The 22,844-nt window shown below is 38.0% G+C and overlaps 1 protein-coding gene across 1 annotated transcript; it reads right to left on the reverse strand.

Annotated features, from left to right (window-relative positions):
- Positions 1-89: 89 nt before the first annotated feature.
- Positions 90-21,206, reverse strand: LOC113067010 (transient receptor potential cation channel subfamily M member 1-like). The gene is made up of 28 exons (XM_026239188.1): positions 21,068-21,206; positions 19,018-19,214; positions 13,511-13,587; positions 12,859-13,051; positions 12,481-12,694; positions 12,018-12,142; positions 11,698-11,869; positions 10,969-11,143; positions 10,543-10,666; positions 8,918-8,990; positions 8,737-8,837; positions 8,473-8,649; positions 7,896-8,030; positions 7,663-7,713; positions 7,357-7,497; positions 6,345-6,374; positions 5,966-6,258; positions 5,542-5,770; positions 4,809-4,937; positions 4,513-4,644; positions 4,137-4,265; positions 3,748-3,999; positions 3,467-3,641; positions 3,030-3,050; positions 2,740-2,884; positions 2,351-2,553; positions 2,094-2,226; positions 90-1,990 (listed from the first exon to the last, which is right to left on the reverse strand). The coding sequence occupies exons 2-28, from the start codon at positions 19,093-19,095 to the stop codon at positions 499-501; spliced, it is 5,199 nt and encodes a 1,732-aa protein (XP_026094973.1). The 5' UTR covers positions 19,096-19,214; positions 21,068-21,206; the 3' UTR covers positions 90-498.
- Positions 21,207-22,844: the final 1,638 nt, after the last annotated feature.

A 22,844-nucleotide genomic window follows, 5' to 3' on the forward strand; every position in this document is an offset into this window, starting at 1 on the left:
TTTTCAGATTATTTTTCCAAGTTTTGTCATCTTTCTTCCAGCAATTCATCATCCAGGACAGCAGATGGTGCTATTACACAGTATTTTCCTTAACAATGAACAGAATGTGTCATTCATACAACTTGCCAACTACAAACATTTTACATTGAGGTAGACTCATTTTGTCCTTTCACTTTGCATAGCCTTACTTTTTAGCCCATACATTACCATTACATTTTACCAATCAGAAAACATTAAGCAGTTAGCAAGGATAGCAAGGAGACATACTGTCACATAATGTATTTTGTACCTTAAATAAATATAATAATATAAATACTTTAAGTGCAAGCACACACAAAATGGACAGTTGATACTATGGCTTTGGAGTTTTACTTACTACTCAATTAATTCGATCACAACACCTGATTACATACTGTTGATATATAAGTATACAGTGTTACAGGTGGATATACAGAACTAATGTGTGTGTCGTTCTTGTCTGTTGAATCTATCTTCTTATCAGACTTCCTCTGGAGTGTCTGAATATGGTTTGCTTGATGGTGCATCGTTTGTTGTCTTCTGTGCTGGTGAACCTGGATCATCAGGAGAGTCTCCATATGCTCCAGCAAGGTCTCTTTCACTGCTTGATTCGTGGGATCTTTTTTTCAAGCTGTTTCCTAAGGGCATGCAAGGTTTCGTGGACCAGCTCTTAGATCTTCCAGGCAGAAACATTGTGTCTTCTGGCAGAAGCAGACGGCTACCATCAGCTTGGACTTCAGAATCAAAGGGAACTACACCTGTTGGTATCTCCTCTGTTTGCTGTCCGTCTTGATTCTCTGAACTTTCCTCCTTTCCAAGTCCTCCTTCAGGTTCATCTGGTTGCTTTGTCACCTCCTGCTCAGTATCTTTCAGGCATTTGTCCACATCGTCACTACCCTCTTCCCGTTTTACCCCATCTGCATCTAGCGATGCCTGTCTAACAGTCATCCCCACTGAGTTTCTTATCCCATCTTCAATTATTGACTGAGCACTTTCGTGATTCGTTAATCCAGCTGAACTGTCCTGTGTCTTCTCCCCATCTTGCATTCCCATGTCCTCTTTACTGTGTCTAGAAGAAACTCTCAACATCTGTTGCTCAGGCTGGTCAGAAGATTGCTCTACTTTGAAACTGTTGTTAAACTGGTCAATCTGATCTACCAAGGGTCTTACCATTGATACCTTTGGCATCTGCCCAAAAAGACTAGGGTGTACCTTGTACTCATATCCAGCAGGCCAACGTCTTGTAACTGGAGACCCATCCATTCCTTCTCCTTCTTGATTTGCTTCCCTTCCACTGGCTTGATCAAATGTGATTGTGCTCCAACACCTTCGTACAGTGGATGGGGATATGCTTGCTATTTCTCCTGGATAGTATTTGAAAGCTTTAACCTTTTCTAATGGGTAGGAGGTAGTTGCCTGAAGTTTTACTCTCTCCATCATCAATGCCTCTTTCTTTGTTGCATTATCTGAAGATGTCTGGCTGTCAGGAACTGTAGATTTTGGTGATTCTGGCTTTGTCCCTTCATCTTCAACATCCTTATCACAAGGGAAGATTCGGATGTCCACACATGAGCCAAGGCGTCTTTTTGCCCCAGGAACATCTACCTCTAGATTCTGGCCATATTCCTTTGTGTTGAGGTTTGTAGTGCTTATTGTTTTACTCAGATCTGCCTCTTTATCTTCAGGTGGACGGTCATCAACACCCAGGTAATAGCGGTAGAGGCTGTACCCATCAGCACTGTTGATGCTACTGTGACGTTGGAGAGAGGAGGGGTCACAAATAGAAGAGGCGTTTGACCGTGCCCGGGTCAATTCAGAGTGGTCGATTCCCACTAGTCGTTCCAAGGCATTCACCATCCGTCCATTAATCTCTTCCAGTTGGGACAAACGAAGGTCCACGGTCTGAAGAGAGGCCTTCATTGTGTTCTCCCTCTCATTCACCTCTTCAAGGCGCATGGACATGTTCTCAACCCTGAGCGGGAGCAAGAAGAGTATGAATATGTGATGACTGCACAGATAAGAAGTTTGCAAACTGGGGTTGAAGTGATTTACCCGTATTCCTGTACTGAAATTACCTTTCATTTGTAACCCTGATACGTTCATCATTTGAGGACTGTTGCTCGTCTTCTTTCTCCCTGAAATATTCCTCTACACATTGCTCCTCAAACTCATACAGCATCTTCAGCTCCTCTGGGGTAAGAATAAGCTCTTTATGGGGAAAAGAGAAAATACAAGCAAATATTTTTCTGATGTTTGGTTTAAAATTATTACCCACTTGGACACCTGCATCTTGATCCTTTGTAATTTTGTCTGTTAATTTTTTTAAACTTACTTAATCCTTTATCCTTTTCGTCTAGTTCTCCCTCCTTTTTCTTGCTACAGCGACAGCAGAGTTTGCGGAAAAGAATGTAGAGGTGGCTAAAGATTATCATTGGTGGAGGAAGCACAGGCCTGTCATGGAAGGTCATGATGAGCTGATATCGCTGAAATTTCCACACCTGGTTGGAGATGGACTTAACCTCAAAGAACGTGTTGCTTTATTGGAATGAAACACATAGCAAGTAGCGAATCAACACCACTGGACTGTTGCTAGATATACAGTACAGCAATGAAGACATTTTTGTAAAGACCAATATCTACAAAATATTTTTTACACTGTTTGGTTTTAACATGCTTCAAGTGAAATAGGTAATCAAAACCATGAAATGGTAGCATTCTTACTTGAAGACAGCAATGAGCAAGTTCACAAGTAGGATGTTGGCCACTAACAAATAACAGGCCATGATGGCTGGAGTCAACCAGGCTCCAGGGATGCATGGTGGAAGCTTTTTCCCATCCTCATCATATAAATTATCTCCACAGGGGGCTGTTTAAAAAAAGCTTTCTTGTTACGTTGTAGTACCAGCAATCCTTCTGTTCCGCATTAACAACAATTCCAGTGCCATTATCGCATTAGTAGTGTTATTTTTGATGACAACAGTGTTTATCATTGTGACAAATGTTTTGCTTACGATTTATTTCCATTGCGTAAACTTGAGCACATTCCAGAAGGGCAGAATAGACACGAACAGTCAGTTAGTGCAAGTGGAAACCAGAAACAAGAACAAAGAATGCAACAAGAATTATTCAAATCAAGAGACAGGCAGGAAAATAATCAACTATAAGTTGCTGCAATCTGTTTGAAACAGTAATGGCATACAGTCTGAAATAGTGAAATAACCACAATTTGACAACAATTTTTTCTGTCTCCAAGTTTGAAAGTTATAAGACGGAATACTCAAAAGGTTCCTAACACAAGAAAAGCACTAGACATGTTGTTATAGGGTAAACTGCAAACAGCAGGGTTAATGGGATATTAGTGAGGTATTTGGAAGGTGGAACAGAGTGTTAAATGCCATCTATACCCTGGAGGCAGAAAACAAAATCTTACTATAAATTCTAGTCTTACGGTCTATCGAATCTGCAAACACCTCTCCATAGATCATCCAATAAGGCATGTAGAAGATATTGCGGGCCAGGCGCCATGTTGGCTCCTCGTCTGGATGTAGGATAGCCTGCCGTGCCACACCGAAACTCATGAGGACCACCAACATGATCACCACAAAGTATAGCATGTCAATCATCTGCAAGACAGGTGACAGCTTATTATATTCATAAAGTCCATATAGTTGAAAATTTGTGTACTAGGTCAAGAAGTATAATAGATTTAGTCAAAATGAATTGTGTTACCATTTTCCCTATCATCATGACATAAGGTCCTAGGTACTTGTTGACTCCAAATATGTCCAGTACGCGGATATACCAGAAGATTATGTCTACGCAGTATATCACACGGCCGTAGCCCAGGTAGGGTTCATTTTGCAGCCTAAGAAGTAGGCCAAGCAAGAAAGTCGAGATAGCCACCAGGTCTGTGATGTTCCAGTACTCCTCTAACCACACGTTTATCTTTTGCCTGAGTTTTCCCGGTTCTGACATCAAGATCTGGAAGAGATAGTACCAGATATAGGCTACAAGCTGATTCTTTGCTGTTGAGTTTGGATTCATTTCATTGTATTCGGATCGATTTCTAAGAGCTGTGGATGCAGTGGTGTTTTAAGGAGAGAGATGTACATCTTTACCTGTCTGACTTTCTCCAACCCCAAAGTGATGATGTATGAAATAACGATCCACTCTTGTAAGGATGGCCAACGCTCCATCTTCACCAGTACTATGTAATTGTACAGCATGAGATAGCCAAGGTAGGAAATCTGTCCAATGCAAACTGATTTGAAATTTCAACATAATTTTATTTGTTATTTTAATAACAATACAGTAAAAAATGGGTAATATATAAAATTTAACCATTCTTTTCTATAAAAATAAATAAAATGAAGAATTCTACAATATCTTCTTCTCAAGCCGTTCAGGGTATTTCCCCGCCTTTGGCCCAAAATGCTTGGATAAAATAAGATAAACATTTTGGAAAATGTATGAACGGACAATTTTTTTACTCACAGTATTAAACCAAAATTTGGTGAAAGGTGCATTGTAGAACTCAAAGATCTTCGTTCCAATTGGGATCCGCCTCATTTTCTTATTACCTTCCTCCTCGTCTCCTTTCTTAGAGGTTGCATCTGCATTGGCATCCTAGATGTACATGAGGTGGTTTTACAACAGAATTCATAGAAATTGCAGCCTCTCTAAAATCTAAATCCTGGATTTGTTTTAACCAGACCAAACATAAGATTAAGAAGCTGTTTGATGCAGCATTAAGGGTTTTGTTTAAATAAAAGGAATGGTGCAGTTTTTACCCGGCCAGACTTATCATCATCCTTTGTCTTCCTGTCCTCATTTTTTGCAGTAACTTGATGAGATGTGTCATCACCCAGACGGAAATCCAACAGTAGGATAAAAGGTGGGAAAATGAGGCTGAGGATCACCTGGAGTTGCAGAAACAGAAAAAAAGGCATATTACAATCAAGAAATAATTTATATCCAATTATCTTTATTTTTATATACATTTCCAAATGAATAACTCTACAATCTCAAACTCAGGGTTTCTACAGGGTTTGTGAAGGTAAATGTAAGACTTTTAAAAACCTTTTTAAGCCCAAGTAAAGAAAGAAATAAGAAATACATAGAAGGACACACAAAGAAATTCATAAAGTTAAGTGAGTTTATGATTAAAATAAGAACAAATATCTGCTAGTATCGTAAGAAAATGACATTTTCAAGGGAAAAACAAGTTTATTTTTCTGACCCCACCATCACATATTTGTACTTGTTTTAAGCATGAACTCAAGTTTTCAGAAAAATAAGACTTTGCATCTCAAGTAAATGCATCTTGATTTAAGGATGTTAAGATATTTGTACAGGAAAACAAGACGAAAATAATCAGGCAGGTTTGTTGAAGTACATGTAAAAATTTAATGCCACAACTTTCTGCTCCAGTTCAAGACCACTTTAACGCCTTAATTTGTGGAAGGGTAAATTATGACCTTTTAAGAAGAGCAGGAATTTTTACATTAAAAAAAAATACCTTACCTTCAATCCTGGGTTTTTACCCATCCTCAGGCTGCCCATCCACATGTCAGTGAGAAGCATCTGGCTGCAGGTGTGGGCTATGAAGTCTCTGTGCTTGGCAGCCACTGCCAGCTTCAGACAGGTAGAGTTACTCCAGTTCTTTAACTCGTACGTCAACAGTTTCATGGCTAGCTGCTCATCATGTTTGTAGGACTGATCCAGCAACTCATAGGCCAAGGTTCCAAACTCCCTAAAACGACAAGAAGAGCAATTTTTAGTGTAGAAGACTTCTTCTTTTTCAGTATTTAAGTAACAAAATAGTTTAAAGACTGTACAGTTTTAGAAGGAAGAACACTTAGCATAGCATTTTAGCATTTAGATATGAGTTGTACTATTGCCTACATATTAGTGAACCTGACTTGAAAGGGGCTTTGCATCAACTCACTTGGAGTTGTTGTCGAGGTCCTGGGATATGTCGTCCACCATCTCACTCTGAGATGACTCGTGAGCCATAGCTTTGAGGAGCTTACAGGCCACCAGAGCTTTAGCCATACCCTCCTCGCCCCTCTGCCACAGGAACAGAGACATCTTCTGCCTTTTCATCAGCACTGCCCAGACCATCAGCTCATGGAACGGATACTGGAAGCGGCAGACCTCTGGGTCATCCACGTCAATGTCCTCTTCTTCTTCTTTCTTCTTCTTTTGCTTCTTCTTGCCTTTTGGTCTAGGCTCATCATCCTAATGAGGTGAACAGGATATTTATATTAATAAAGAATCTGTTCTCTTTGATAATGTAAAAAGAAGGTCCAATGCTTAACATTTACCTCCATTCCAAGCAGCTTTAGGGCTTTAGGCTGGAAATAAAGGGACATTAGATTACTTAGACTATTTGTGCACACTGAAAACATTTATTAATTTAAGTAATCTCTGTAGCTGCATTCCAATTCAGAGGCTACATCCTTCAAGGCAACGAAGGATACAACAGATAGATCCTTTGCTGCCCAGGCTATCCCAAGATTCATTGTGTGCCGATGATGACAAGATTTTTTCATAGAAAGTGCCAGATAAATCTTTTCATTTCAAGTATTGGGTTTCAACTTAATTGAATATATATAATGATATAATGATATTTTCTAAAAGCTGTTTAAATTTGGACAGATTTCATTTAATAGAAGGTTTATACTTGTTATTATGCACATAAATAGACAGATGTGAGCATGTTTAGGCATGTTGTGAACCCTGTTTAGTATTTACCATATTTTTCGGACTATAAGTCGCACCTGAGTATAAGTCGCATCAGTCCAAAAATCCGACACGATGAGGAAAACAACATATATAAGTCGCACTGGACTATAAGTCGCATTTATTTCGAACTAAGAACCAAGAGAAAACATTACCGTCTACAGCCACGAGAGGGCGCTCTATGTCTTCAGTGTAGTCTACAGGAGAACTGAGCAGCATACAGCGCCCTCTCGCGGCTGTTGACGGTAATGTTTTCTATTCGTTCATTTCTCTTGGTTCATTTCTCTCGGTTCATGTCAAATTAATTTTGATAAATAAGTCGCACCTGACTATAAGTCGCAGGACCAGCCAAACTATGAAAAAAAGTGCGACTTATAGTCCGGAAAATACGGTAGTCTGTTAATAGATATCACTTTCATAAAAGTCCAGCACAAACGTTGCTGCCATTCGCCAACGGCAGCTGTCACATTTGCTAGGCGACAAGATCAATCCTTCGTAGGCTAAACCATCCCACAGCCTTCGAAGGCGTGACCTTTGAAGTATGCGACCTTCGAAGGATGCAGCCTTCAAATTGGGACACAGATTATGTCTTACCCTCTTTAGTCCATAAAGATTGTTATAAAGAGCTCGGAAGTTTTTTCTTGTGTAGTTACAGCGATATGCTCCGCCCATCAGGTACTCCAACACCAGTCCAATGTCAATCAGTGTTATTTGGTAATCCGGTGGGAGATTCCCCTTTGAAATCAAATGACAAAACTTATTTCATCTGAGATGTTTGTCATGTTATTTTTTATGAAAGAAAAGTGATGCATAAAATAATATTTTTACATTTTTCTTCTGAAAACGTAAGCAGTGAAGTTGGATTAACCAGAATTCAAAAGTAATATCAGTCAGCTTTACCTTTTTAACATCTCGTACGACAATATGCAGAGTGTTGGCCGGACCGAGTTTCTGGAAAACACAAAATAACACAAGCTATGAGATTGTGTATGATTGAGTAATAAAATCATGAGGAATATAAAAAAATATGACAGCAGGACCTGTCTTTTTTCTGCAGATTAATGAATTGCCCTCATGCTCTATTGTACCTCCTTTGTGATAAGCTCAAAAATTATAATGGTTGCAGTGCTTACAGTGTTGTATAACTCCTCTAATCGAGGGATGGTTAGAAAGTGGTGAATGTTTACACCATTTTCTAGCATGAGCTTGACAAAATCCACTCTGTCCAGAACCAAAGCATCCATCATGGCCTGCTCGAGGGAATTCACCTGAAGAGGGTGACAGCGAGCAAGAACTTACAGTGAGGAAAAGCTAAGTATACTGAAAGAGTAAACTTGAAGATAGGTAGGCTACTTAATCTATATGTTACATAAATTATATAGATTATCCAGTTGCGAATGTAGGAAAAGGTGGACTATAAACCCTCTCCCAAATGTCTCACTTAACATGTACCAGTGTTTCCTACTGTATACCACAAAATAATGATAAGCAAGCTGCATGGACGGTGTAATTCAATTCACAATCAAATGACTCTTATGAGCTGGTTCTTTTAACTGGCAAAGAATCAAACACTCTGGAATTATTGGATCTTGTTGATCTTTTAGACAAGTTTTGTACTTTCGATTCACCAAGAATAGCAGTAAGACTTTATATATAAATGAATGGTGAATTTTAATTTTAATTGTAGCAAATTTAATTTTAATGTCTTACCCAGTTCAGTAGCTCTAACTTTCTGGGGTCTGTTTCCTCTGGTTGTTCTGGTTTGGCTTTGCCTCCTTTGCCCTTTTTTCCTCTGACCTTTCCCTTGATACGTTGAGTTGCTCCTTTCTGTTTTTCATGAGATGGTGCTGCGCTGGTGGAGACGGCACTAGCAAGGGCACTCGCAGGCTATGAAAACAAACATTTTAACTTAAGAAAGGTCTTTATGAAATAATTTATTTTATTATTTAGAAACAAGGTAAACATTTCACTCACTGGTAGATTGTGTCCATACACAAAGATTTGGTTGCGTGCTATATCCACTCTATTCCAGGCCAGAGCCAAGCTCAGCTGATCTGGAGCTGATGCGTTTGTTCCTGAATTACAACCAGCCATGTTAATTTCTAACCATGAACTCAATTTGTGGTATTTCAGAAGGTCCGCATTTTCACTATACCTTTCAGTAAAGCAGTGAGGATAGCCATTTCAATGTCATCTTGTCCCTCAGCGCCCATTCGAAAGACTGTTATCTACACATACCAAGTTAGACGGGGCAGCAAAACTTTAATATATTGACACTTTCATACTTTTATTTTGGGTGAAGAATGAATTACTGTGGGGAAAATGAATAGAAAATCTGTTTTTTGTTGTTTTTGATGAAAGTTCAGCTTCATTTTATTAACATTAGCAGGACCTTCTTATTTACACTCTGAAGAACTAGCTTAATTCCCTCTCAAATTAAGTTATACAGCTTTCCTTGTTTAGGATGTCTTGCAGTAAATGCAATTATATTAAATTTGGAGTCACATGTACGTTAATGTTAAATGTAATCACGTTGGCATGGATGAGTGGCCCTCTTCCAAAACATTCTTGAATGTTAGCATGCATCGCTAATGAGAGACTTATGGTGGAGTCTGGGCAGTTAGATTAGTACCTCATGGATGGAATGGGAGGAGTGATATCTTAAATTGAACTCTTTATTATATTTTGAGAATGAATGCTAGTTCATTTAATTTTTGATATCTTGGTTTTTAAGCAAACCATTTCGACACAGATGAAAAACACTAGAATGCTTGCTTTCATAATAGCGTCTGCTAAGCTATCAATAGTCATGTTTAATAGTGGGCTTAAAAGTTGTATGTACATTTATTTCCCTATTCATAAACCAAAGGCTTTATGTACATATGTGGACATTTGAGCTCTTAACACACATTAGCATTAGCATTTCATGTAAAAACACTGTTGCTGAAAGCCATTAGCCAGTCTAATACCAGACATTGAGATGTTATGTCACTGAAATAAGCAGAGGAGCTGTTCAGTGTGGAAATGGATCCACCCTTCCTCCCCACGTCTGCACATATTCAGGAACAGGGTGAATGTATGATGCTCATCGGCAAGAACAGGTGGCACTATGCTGATCCTAGTCCAGATGTATAGTACTACAGATGATCTCTTGCCCTGAGGCAGTATTACTAAATACTTAACACATCACTTAGCCTCAGTTTAAGCTGCACAAATATTACCATTAACCAAGTTCCCAGAGTGCACTGTGTCATCCTGTCGGTGATATAGGCAAGTATCTAGTGATTGTGAAGTTCTAACGTTTGGAGTCTGAAAGCGCTTGCAATCTGTTAATCACAATGGTCTCATATCTGAGACATTGACATATATGGTCTCAATGCTCCTGATTAGAGCATCTGCAAAATGCTTATTCATATGAAAAGATGTGATGTGATATGAAGTTATGCACCTGGTTTATAAAACTAGAGAGCAAATGCAGATGGATATATGAGAGTGACACATGAATAAAGACACATGACAAAATGAATAATGAATGGTAATGTTTATTGATGAAAGTTTGCACAAAGAATAAAAAAAATGGTCAAATTGGTCTTAGGCTGGTCTTAAAGCTGAAAAGTATTAAAACCCAATCTAAACAAGAAGACCTGACCAGAATAGGAGACACACTAAGACTATCTTAGGCTTAAGCAGTTTTATCAGGGAAGAAAATGAGATTGGGCTTGTGTTGATGGATGTTGGTCTACAACTGTTACATGATCTTATGCCATTGTAGATACTTACCAACTCCCTCTTCTTCATGCATTCAATGACCATGAGCAGAATTTGCCCTGACTGCATTTTGTTGTAGTTAAAGGTTTTCTGGATGGTGACCAGCAGTTGCTCTTTTACGTCATCGTTTACCAGTCTAAAAAAATTAAATTCAGTTGATAATGAATAGTTGACGGCTGACTCTTTCCATTAAAGATGAATCAGTACTAGAAATGTATGGGATAATGTGCATATAGCAAGTCATTACTGGACATAAACCCCTACAAAGGGATCAGGACCCTGCTGGGGTGATGCAAATGGTTCCACTGATCGTAAATGTATTAATTTCTTATTTATATCAATATTTATAGTTTCAACATTTGAATACAGAATGACCCTATTGAAAATTTTTAATAAAGTATTCCATATATCAGTGTAAGAATGATTATTAATACTCACCCTTCAATTTCAGAATATTTGTGGGCAAAGGAAATGATGTCAGAGGCTCGACCACTGCCATCACAGACCACTACAGGCACTGGTGGTTCCTCACGCAGGCTTTCCAAGGCAATCGAGATCACATTGGGACCCCCCTCCACAATCAGACATACCACCGGTACACCCTGGCCCAGTCCTAACATGCATAGACAGAAAAAAAGCAATTAACTTTCCAAAATGTTTTGAATCCCTTAGTACAGGGATTGTGCACATATCAATATAATACTATTACAAAACATTAGCCTGAATGTTTGAGCCTTTTGGGTGTTTTGTGCTTTAAATCTTATTTTCAATTACTCCAAATGCACGCACATTAAAAATCAAAAATCCCTTTTGTAATCAACAAAAGGAGAGGTGAAGTGGTGAGTACAATCATTTTAATTCGACTCTCCCGGGTCTGATCCCAGATGACGATGTGAGTGGTGACAGCTGAGCCTCCCTTTGCTGTCCCTGCCTTATCACGAGCTCCAGGCATAGGATGACAAAGGGAAACCCACAGGTCACAGACACCAAAGCCTTGATCAAATCTGAAATGGCATGGAGCATCTCCATTGGTCCCTGACCCCATGAACCCCATTACAGATAATCAGGATATATCTCATGTCATTCAAACCCTTAGCATGTGCCCTCTTAGGATCGGAGGTACATTAGACCTAAAGCAGATAAGATTTCTGATGCTACCACACTTACGCGTGTTAATCTTCTGGAGGGAGATGTGTTTCTCCAACTGCCTGCGTAGTTTGACCTCTGCCCCGTATTTCCCACATGTGCCATTATCAGATAGTATGAAGTGCGAGTGGCTATTGTTGAGAACAGCAAGTTTGCTCAGAGGATTGGAGATGGCCTGATATGGTTTGTTCACCTGGAAAGGAACAGTAAATTGTGGATATCACTGGACAAGTACAGAGGTTCTACCATTCGATGACGTAGCATAGCACCTCGGGAGATTGTTACTTCATACGTTTGAGCACCATCATGTTTTTTACTATACATCGATAGTTTGTGCTTACATCTTTTCCAATTAGATCCTCTTTGCTCTCCAGGATTCCCCATGGAGCGATACCTATAGCACAGACCTTCCCTCTGGATTTCGAAGAGTGATCCTTCAAAGCATCTCCAACGTGCCGGATCACTCCTACATTGGGACAGTATCATAAAACAGATTAGGAAATTATACTTGATATCAAACCAATAAAATATTTATCAAGATACCAAACAGAAGATACAGTAGATCCAACATTGGTTCCAACAAGTGATTTCAACCATGTGGATTGGGAGATGAGCAACTCCATTTCTGAAGGACCACTGTCCTGGAGAATTTACCTCTATTCCTAATTAACACATATTTTCTAGTAATCCTGAAGACTTTGGTTAGATTTCTCAGGTATGTTTGGGGATGGAGCTAAACTTTGCCGGACAGTGGCCCTCCAGGACCAGAGTTGCCCATCCCTGTTGTAGTCAATGAATACCCACCAGTGCTGACTCCACCAGTGAAGATCCATGCTCCGGTGGTCACGGCAGCCTTGATCAGGCCTTTTCCAAAAACTTGCTTGAGTTTGGGCTGCAGGTCGAAGTTCTGGAGGCCACCATGAACTGATATAAGCAGTGTGGGCAACTCCAGCTGCCATTCCTTCACCATGAGATGCAACAAGTTGTCCGGCTTGGTATCATGTGACACCCGAATATACTTTAAGAAATATAAAATGATAAGATTAATGTCAGATTTAACTGTTGTTCTTGAATGAAATATGTTTAAGTGAGCTATGCTAGCAGGGTTCTTTGCTTACAATTGCTATACAATTACGTACAATTACGTTAGCAGATTCACCCCATAATGTTCAAAATAGATACCATGGCTTTGTTGACAAATCCTCCTCCTTGAAATTCAATGATGCCATAGGCGTCAGTAGGGGCAATCTGGGTATGTCTAACCACAGACCATTTCTCTTGAGGAGGGTCCACGTGTACAAGCTGGTTCTCTTCTGAGGGCTTGTTGGTTGCCGGAATGGCTGGGTGCTGAGTCACTAAATAACCACAAGCACACCTGAGGAAAATCAAACCAGAAGTAATGCTGGAGGGCTGTTTTATTGCATACAACAGGATGTTGCTTACGTAACTCAATTAGCTGACATTTCACCATGGAAATAATTTGGTTTGAGGGTACTGCATATCTTTCTTTGCACATAGAGCACCGATCAGGGTTTTGTCTAAACTGCGGTCTGTGTTCAATGGGCACATGCATGAGTGCACACCCTGGCATCCCTCCATCCACAGGAAGTGTGGTGGACTGAACTACACCGGCCCCATCACATCCAGCCTCGAGACATGCCCACACAGTGATCTATGAAAGGGCTTATGATGTCACACATCACCCCTCATTACATAAGAGTCTAAAAAGCCTCAAAAAAGAGAAATGAGTCATAGAGGTAATTTGTCTCGCACAATGGTGTCATTATATGTAGTTGCGTGTTCTTTTGAAATTGTTTAAAATAGAAAGGCTCACCTTGTTGGGTCCTTGGCTGGAAATATATGAATACATTCTCTTTTGTGAAAGGTTTTCTCAATCCAAATTTTCTGGACCTAAGAAACAAACAAGAAAAGACAGTGAATAAAATAAAATGAAATAATGCTTTTCTGACCCAAAGAAGCAGAAATAAAATAAAATAAAATAAAATAGTAGTTTGGTTATACAAGCACAAACCTTCAAAATTACACATATATTTAATGTACCATTCGACCATGTTAATATATGTATAACATCAATTACAGCAAGAACTGCTTTTAGTCCCTCGAGTTTGCCCAGAGTGAATACAGTAAATCCTCTTTGCGATGATAATCCTTACTAAAGTATGAGTGGTACATTTCGCACAAGCCGTGGATATACTGAACACATGGAAGAGAAAATATATACATGGCAAATGTCTAAAGTGATTAACTATAGAGACTTCTGGTGAATTGCATTTGTTTATTTGTTTTAGCACTGATAAGTGTGCTTTTATGAATATAAGGGTATACAGATAATGCTGGTCTTTTACAGTTCCCGTAGTCAGCTACTAAAACTGCAAAGCAACGGTTTCTTGTGTTAGGATGTGCGGATACGAGTTGAATGAAAGAGCATCCAGAGAGTCATTGACCGTATCCAGGCTGTGTCCTGTTTTGCCTGAAATTATTAGTGCATAGCAAATTGGAGTGCAAACTCTGCTCCAGACCATAATTATTCTCTCTTTTTTCTGTTTTAGAAGGTGCCAAGGAAACCCACCAACATTTTTAGCTTTCGCAAAAGATTCTGCTGTGCAAGCTTTGTGCTCCGCACACTGGACGTAAATAACCTTTGGTTCAAAGCCATATCTGTCTGGGCTTTTGTTATTGGTTCAGCCCTAATTAAGACGAAAGCTTTTGAGGAAAATCTCTGAAAAATCAGTCACAGAATATAAGCCAAGATAAGAAAGACAGAGCATGTTAGAAACCCACAAAAACCATGGCTTTCCATCACACAGTTATGACTATAAACCAATACATTCATAGTTTCTAAAGTATTTCACCTCTTAAATTTTGGTTGCACTTTTTAAACAACAACAACAAAATACTTTCTTAAAAATCATACTATGTTTAACAATGAAAACGTTTTATTGGAAACTGCTAGTTGTTGTTTCGTCCAGAAAAACATTGTGAATCATTCTCAATTTATATTTTAATACTACAATCTCATAATTCCAATCCTGATCTCATCATCACATCCGTGGTCCCTGGATCCATGGGTTGCTTCTGGTCACCCAGTGTTAGCTAGTAGGGGTCCTACCTGTGGAGCCTCTAGTTGACATTAAGAAGGTGCCAAAAAGAAAGTTTCTGCATCAGTGTCCCTCCTGGAGCTCTGCTGGCGAGGGGTGCTCTTTCCCAGAGCGCCGGTGCCCAATGAATCCCACAGGACATGAAACTTCATCACTTTATGAGGGGCTGTTCATATGATGAGCATGTGAGCAGGCTCTTTGTTCGGGGCACGTCCCATGACTCCAGTTCAAGGTAATCCTTTTGGGAGTCCCATGACCCCTCTCTCCTTGCCCACAGGGTATTTTCATCCCTCGCTGGAGCAAAGCACAATAAATCTACTTTGATAGCTTCATAACCCCCATGAAACCGCACTTCTTAATTCTCAGAAAACGTCTTGAGATGGCTTTTCTACCACAAATACTTCTTGCAAGTTGACGTAGAGAGTCAGGTTTGTTTCTAGAATCAGACAGGAATGGGAACTCACCACAGCTTTTCATTTGAAAGCGTTAGACTCCTCCAACCACTTTGATTTCAAGCCCAATTTGCATAATTGAGAGAATTGGGCGCAGACATTCTTTTGAAAAGAGGCCTAGTTGAGACATGACAGGACACCAGTCGGGGGCAAGGTCATCCAGCACTAATTGTTGAAATGGTTCTGACGGACTAACAATCACTTCTAGGAATTGATGACGCTACTGACTTTAATCTTTTAGAGAATATACAATTATACAAAAAATAAGCTGTCTGTAACCTCATCATCTTATTTGGGAACTCAACTTCTCAATAGATGTTGCATCAGTTGATTCGAGAAGTTACAATTGTGAAGATATTCATAATTAATTTCACGTGAGTTGGTTTCGTGAAGTGACTAGTAGTTGAAAAAAAAAGTAAATCATCAGTAAATCGGTCTAAGCTGGTGTTTAGCTGATTTACTAGCATGACCAGCTTAAAAAGATCCTCAGCACAGACCAGCCTGACCAATTTGGCCAGTTATGGAAACGATATAACCACACTGGGCGGGTTAAAAATCTATTATTCAGCAGGGTTGCCTTGTCAACTATTGAAAACATGGGAAGATGACACACAAACTGAAGATGTCCATTTTTGCCCTTTATAGGTCAAATAGAAATGGTGAGATCATTGGTTTAAAGTACTTTTCAATGGGTCCTTTCCTCAACCATCTCACTCTTTCAGCAGTTCGGTGCTTTCGTCAAACGCACGTGGACTAATTAAAGCTCTTGAAGACAAAGGGCTTTTGCCACTGCAGTAGTTCGGCCAGTGTGACGCACTTATTTCGGCTAGTTTAAACTCATTATCCACAGCAATCAAATCTCAAATCCGCTGAATGCTCATCAGCTTATAGTTTTGCACAGAAAATGCACGAAAGCATTTCCTTGCTCAAATTAACAAGGCCTATAGCAAACCCGGCAACAATTGACACCATTGAGTCTTTAGTCAGGCATCTCACACGGTGTTGCTCAACTAAAAAGGCATTTGTTCATAAATAGGATTGTGGCTGCGATTCGTGAGAGCTCAGAAATCAGATTAAACGGTTATGCAAATCTTTCTTACAGATTTTGTACAAATCTGCATTTTCACATTATAAAGCCAAAACCCACAAAGATACAGTAAATACATACTTTCTGAAATATATATATAACATTGCCTGTTCACACACTTTGTGAATTGTATAAGTCTTTCCGAAACTAGACACTGAAGGTCACATGAGAGACCAACAGTCCTGTGACCCATTGCTTAGAACTAATGAGCAGTGTAAAATTTGATTTGCTCTCACAATCTATCTATCTATCTATCTATCTATCTATCTATCTATCTATCTATCTATCTATCTATCTATCTATCTATCTATCTATCTATCTATCTATCTATCTATCTATCGACAATAAAAAATAGAGCAAGAGAGTCAAATATCTTACTTACAAATACATTTTTATGTTATTTGGTTGCCAGTACAGTACTTACTTTCCATCTTCATTTTTAGTTTTCAGTTTTATAGAGGTTATACCAGGTCTGGACACAATAGGTCTGGGGACTTCTGGGTAAGTTTAACACGCTTAACCTTTGTAAAACAGTGCTTCTTCATACTTACTCTGCCTCTAAAAAGACTCATTGTCTGTGTGGGTTTGAAAATCCAGTTAGCCACCATCACATGAGACCAACATGTCACTGATTAGCCTTGAGATTTCTTAGTCATAAGACACAATTTTTAGACAACTATGTTTGTGTAAGAGTGCTTTCCTCTGTCTTTGTGAGCGGGGGAAGGGACAGAGACATTTTAGAGGATGCATGCATGCAAGTGTCAAAGGAAGTGTTTTAGTAACAATCATATCCTTCTTTCCTCATTAACTCAGTCTGGACACACATCCCTCAAAACTGTACTGACGGAAACTAATAAAGGTGTTACGTACTTATGGTTGCATTTATTCACTAATCACTCATTTGTAAAGTTTGTGGTCCCTTACAAGAATTTGATTAATGCATTCTGACCTCTTCACCCGCTACTAGAAGATATTGAGTAAATTACTTAATTTGAAAATTCCTGCATGTATTGCATGAGTTCAAAGTGCGCCACTCGACATTAGCAAGAGTCTACCACTGTAAAGATATGTTGGATTCCTTGGGCAGTTCTGAAGGCTGTATTTTCAGTCTTAATCACATGAAAGCAGACATTTGAAAGTAGGGAGGTAAAGTGGTAAATCCCGCCCAGCTGCTGGTGCTCATACTGGGCATTATGAGGGATTAGAGGCAGCGGAGGAGCATCAAACCACAGAGGTGCCGCTCATTCTGGTGCTGCTGGAGAAGGCTGCGTTACTTGCTGAAACCACCCTTTTGATCATTAAGATTAGGATTTAGATTAATAAGAAGTTTAAAGATGTAAATCTTTTTTATATAATGCATATCTAACATCTTGTTTTGCCACATTGTAACAAGTAAAATTTGCTTTTTAGATTCATTGGAGCAGCCGTGGTTAAAGCTGCAACTGTAAAGATAATCAGCAAGTTTTAAAGATAAAATGTTTTATTTATTTATTTATTTATTTTTTGCAAATAATTTTTTCACATTATACCTTTGCAAACACTCTGCAACAAAGTTGTGAATATAAGTGGAAAATGCAATTATATTATGTTTTATATAACTGTTTTTGTATTATTACTGCATGCGGCTTACAGCTTTGTGAAACATATGACACATTATAGCAGCAATATTTAAAAATGATCTAAAGTAATAATAATTACTATTATTATAATACATTATATATTATATTATATGAATATGAACTATTAATAATGGGCTTTTAATGAAAAACCAGAGCTGCTTGTTATTGTTTCTCTACATATTTTGGTGTTTTTTTAAATTAAACTTCAGCTTTGTAAAATATTATATTATATTATATTATATTATATTATATTATATTATATTATATTATATTATATTATATTATATTATATTATATTATTCAAATCCTTGAATTAGCTGGCCAAATAATATAATATAATATAATATAATATAATATAATATAATATAATATAATATAATATAATATAATATAATATAATATAATATAATATAATACTTTATAAAGCTGAAGTTTAAGTCAAAAAATATATATGTAGAGAAACAATAACAAGCAGCATTGATTTTGCATTAGAAGCCCATTATTAATGTAATGTCGAAAAATATGAAAAGAATTATAAAAATATGCTAACCTATAGCCAGCTGGACGAACATTAAACCCTTCAACTGAGATATAAACCTGTGAATCAGTGTTATTTTACTATCACTAATATACTTTTATATTGTTTTGTTAACATTTTGAGTTGGATTTTATTTACATATTTTTCATTTTAATATTTGTTCGAAGTAATTTTGTTGTGTTTTAGCTATGGTTTATGTGTTTCGTATTATTTTAGTACTTCAACAAAAAAAAAAAAAAACTGTTGAAACTAGTTGAAATAAAGTAGTTTAAGTCTTTCATACATTTTTTTTCTGGTTAATGATTCTTTTATTTTTTGGCAATGAAACTGTTTTTAATGGTTTTAGTTTAAGTTACAGTTTTAGTTAACTAAAATAACTCTGCTTTGAATATCTGGATTAGTATCATGTCACATACACCTGACTTCACTCATAAAGAAGAACATATTTTCCTTCATTCCAGTCATCTCTCCATCCCTCGATCGAATCCAAAGCCCTAAACATGCCTTAAGCAGTGCACACTCTTACCTTCTGTGACAATGATGTTGAGCGTTTGACGGAGGCCCGTTTGATGGAGCCACTGGCTCTTCTACCTCCCCGCTCCATGTGTCCCGTTCACTCCGCACCTCAAAGACTCATGCTCATCTGTCTGTAAAGCGGTCCCTGCACTGGCAGCGCTCAAACTCATCTCCTGATGTTCACTCTTTGGGTTCTCCCGCCCTTAACTGACAAGATAGAAAGACACACGAGGATAAAACATCTCTCGATGACATGCTTGACACACAGACCCCGTTTCCTCCGCCTGACAGCCTGTAATCAGGATTAATGCAGCCCGCTCTTGGGAGCTTGCGACTTTAATGGGGGAGAGATTTAATAAATGGTTATTGAAAGTAAATCTACTTTGGGACACTGTGGCCCAAAAAGGTTTTGAAATCATGCAAACTTTCCTGGACTTCGAAGACTTAAGTCTATGATAAGAAAGCGGCTAGGCCTAGACTAACTGTGAAATCTCTGATTCTGTGGTAAAGTTTGAAGAGAAAGTCTGTGAGGACCAAAGGTTTTTCAAACTGTGAAAATATTTACCTGGTTAGATCAATGGTGATCTTATTACACACGTGCTAGTATTTTTTATTTTCGTCAAAGGTAAGAAGACCATGTTAATAGTCAGAGTTTTTGCACTTTACAACCAAGGGATTATTTGAGGACATGAATTAAATGAATTTCTCTTTAAATACATGCACAAAGAAACAAAAGAATCAATCAAATAAAACCTGAAACAGATGTGCCCCTTCCAGACCTTTCAAATCAATTATGCTGAGAGGAACCTTTACTGTATTAATAATATGTGAACGTCTGAAAAAGTAGAATACTGTCCTCTTGTGGTTACAGTTATTATTACATATGTGTTCAGAATGTCCGTTACACATATTCTGGATTAATTGTATAATAATATATTATAAGAAATTATACATAATATATAAATACAATTATATACAGTACATGTATATATAAATAAAAGTATAATGCACTGTAAATGTGTGTTATTTTAGTATAATTGAGATATTTTAGGCACACTTTGAAATGTTAAAATCTTAAGAAGGTCTTAGTAATTTTTTTTTTTTTCATTTTTAGTATTTGTATACCTATTTTTATTGATTTGTTTTCAGTTTTATGTTTAGTTATTTAGTAAAAGTAAAAAAAAATGATATATATATATATATACACACACACACACACACACATATATATATATATATATATATATATAAATATATATATATATATATATATATATATATATATATATATATATATATATACACATTTATTTAACAGTTATTTTATTTCAAGTAATGTTATTTTTGTGGTTTTAGTTTTATTGTGTATATGTATGTGTCTTTGTGTGTGTGTGTGTGTGTGTGTGTGTGTGTAAAATCCCATAATGATTTTATAAACAACATTTTAGTTTGTGTTTCTCAGTGTATTCATTCATTTCCAATTGTGTATGCTACGTTAGCTGAAGACGTCAATATAACAAATGCATGCCAACCTGGTGAACAAACACCCAGCTCCTCATCTCATTATAAGAGGATGAAAGGTAAAGTAATCCATGTTAAGTCAAGAACACCACAGCTGATGCGAATAGAGCTCCTGTGTGTCTGCCTCATCCAAAGCAGAAAAAGACTTCTGTCATGTAGAGGTCAGATCTGGAGCCCTTGTGAGAAATTAAAAGTTTCTAGTGTTGCATAAGAGGTGCAACCCACTGATGGCTTGATTTTGTATTATTTATGAGGCTCTGTGCTTTCTAAAATGACAATATCATAATAATTCATAAAAACCAATCCAAAAAATGGCTTCATGCTCAAGGGGATTTAAAACAAGCCAGGACAAACACTGATTTGTTTACAGACTAAAATGAAAACATCTACTAATTCCTCCAACACTTTTGATTAAATGCCACAGATGAGTGCATTTGCTAATTGAATCCCTGACAAACAAGAATCTCACAACAATAACATTTCAAGTAGCTACAGATGAATCTACAGCGTACATAAACACAAGACATAAACACTCTTACCGATGCTGAATTCTGTGAACTTCACAACAGATGTCACTGTGCTCTAAACAATGAAGGTTCTTCCACGAAACGATGCTCAAAGTGTTTCCAACTGCTTTAAGAACAGATAATGCATAATTTCTCCTCGTAAGCAGACACAAATGAGCTTTATGGGTGCAGATGGCTCAGGCGCACATTCTAATTCCCTACAACTCATGAGCCTGTTATGGTGACCAAAGCTCTCCACAAAACCCTGAGGGCTTCCACATACAGCATGCAGCTGACACCGAACTGTATTGCCTTGTATCACTATTTTGTAGTATAAAGAAATCCAAAAAAAAAAAAAAAAAAAAAAAAACATGCTGCCCCTGTGAAAGCATCGGTTTGTTATTTGGAACAGGCAATGTATTTACACTACACCTTGTCTATTTCCTATGACCAATCATAGCTGTCCTGAACAAATGAATATCAGAATGCATATGAGCCTGAGTGGATAATACACAGCCAATGTGTATGTAGGAATATAAGATGTATGTAGGACTGAGTCTACATAAGTGAGAATATCTTAAAGCTGCAGTAGGTAACTTTTGACGTTCTAGCGGTTAATAAACAGAACTGCTTGCGTCTTGCGGAAGAACATCGTAGCCGGAGCTACTTCTCTCTGTTTATGTCTATGAAGAATCACAAAGGTACTGGGTTACTCCGCCGCGGTACCCCCGAAGCAATCTAAAATAGTCCGAATATAAACACTTATTATAGGTGCCCCCTTGTGATTCAGGACAAGCTAAAAACACGGTTTGGAAAATGGATTCATGGTGTACTCGCTCATTATATACATTTTTCTACATTTTGAACACGAACAAAGTTACGGACCGCAGCTCTGATTGGTTGTTTCTTAACGGGAGTGATGGATTTCTGCAAATGGCAATAGGACCACTGGGAGGAGCCAGAGGAGCTTGATTTTTTCAGAGATTATCTGTCTCATATTCTACTGTCAGGACATAATGACAGGTTTAACAAATATGTAAAAAATATATTTTTACAAGTTACCTACTGCAGCTTTAAATGTGAAGACAAATCAGTGAAGCAGCCGAGGGTTTGAACATGATCTCCCCTCTCAGGGATGTTCTGAAACCCTTTCTATTGTCTTAATCTGGATTTCCATACACTAACATTGCCTAGAAAGCCCAGCAGACATTAATTGGCAAAGCAGGATTATGAGCATAAACATTATTGCATCTGTGCTGGTGGGGATCATATCAAGTGACATATCCAATTTCAAGACTGCAAACTGATGCACAATATAACCTTATTTTAGAAATAACCATGCCATATCAATTGCCAGCCAGCCAGCAAGCTCATTCTCTGAACCTTTGAGTTGTTATATATTTCTTACCACTAGATAGCGCTCATACAGCATTGTTTCTCACATATCTGACATATATTCTAACTGGGAGCTGACTTGAACTTTCACTTCCTGGTCTCTTTGTCATCCTGATTTGCATAAGAGACAAGTTTTAGGTCAACAGTGCAGGCTACTGACGATACTTGTTTGCTTCCTGAACGTCTCCTCCTGTTGCAATTCTTGTCAACAGATACTTGTGTTAAGCAACAGTATGAAAATGACTCATATGTTTTCAAGCAGGTATCTTTACTGCCTGAACCAGTTATCACACGCATCTTGCAGGTGGTCACGTCCATGATTCAACATAACCTCTCTATTGACAAGGCCGCCTGCAGAGGGTCACACACAAGGTTACTAGGAACTGTCTGATGGACTCGTCAGACCTATTCAACA

Source organism: Carassius auratus, chromosome 50, assembly GCF_003368295.1.
Source record: "Carassius auratus strain Wakin chromosome 50, ASM336829v1, whole genome shotgun sequence".
NCBI lineage: Eukaryota > Metazoa > Chordata > Actinopteri > Cypriniformes > Cyprinidae > Carassius > Carassius auratus.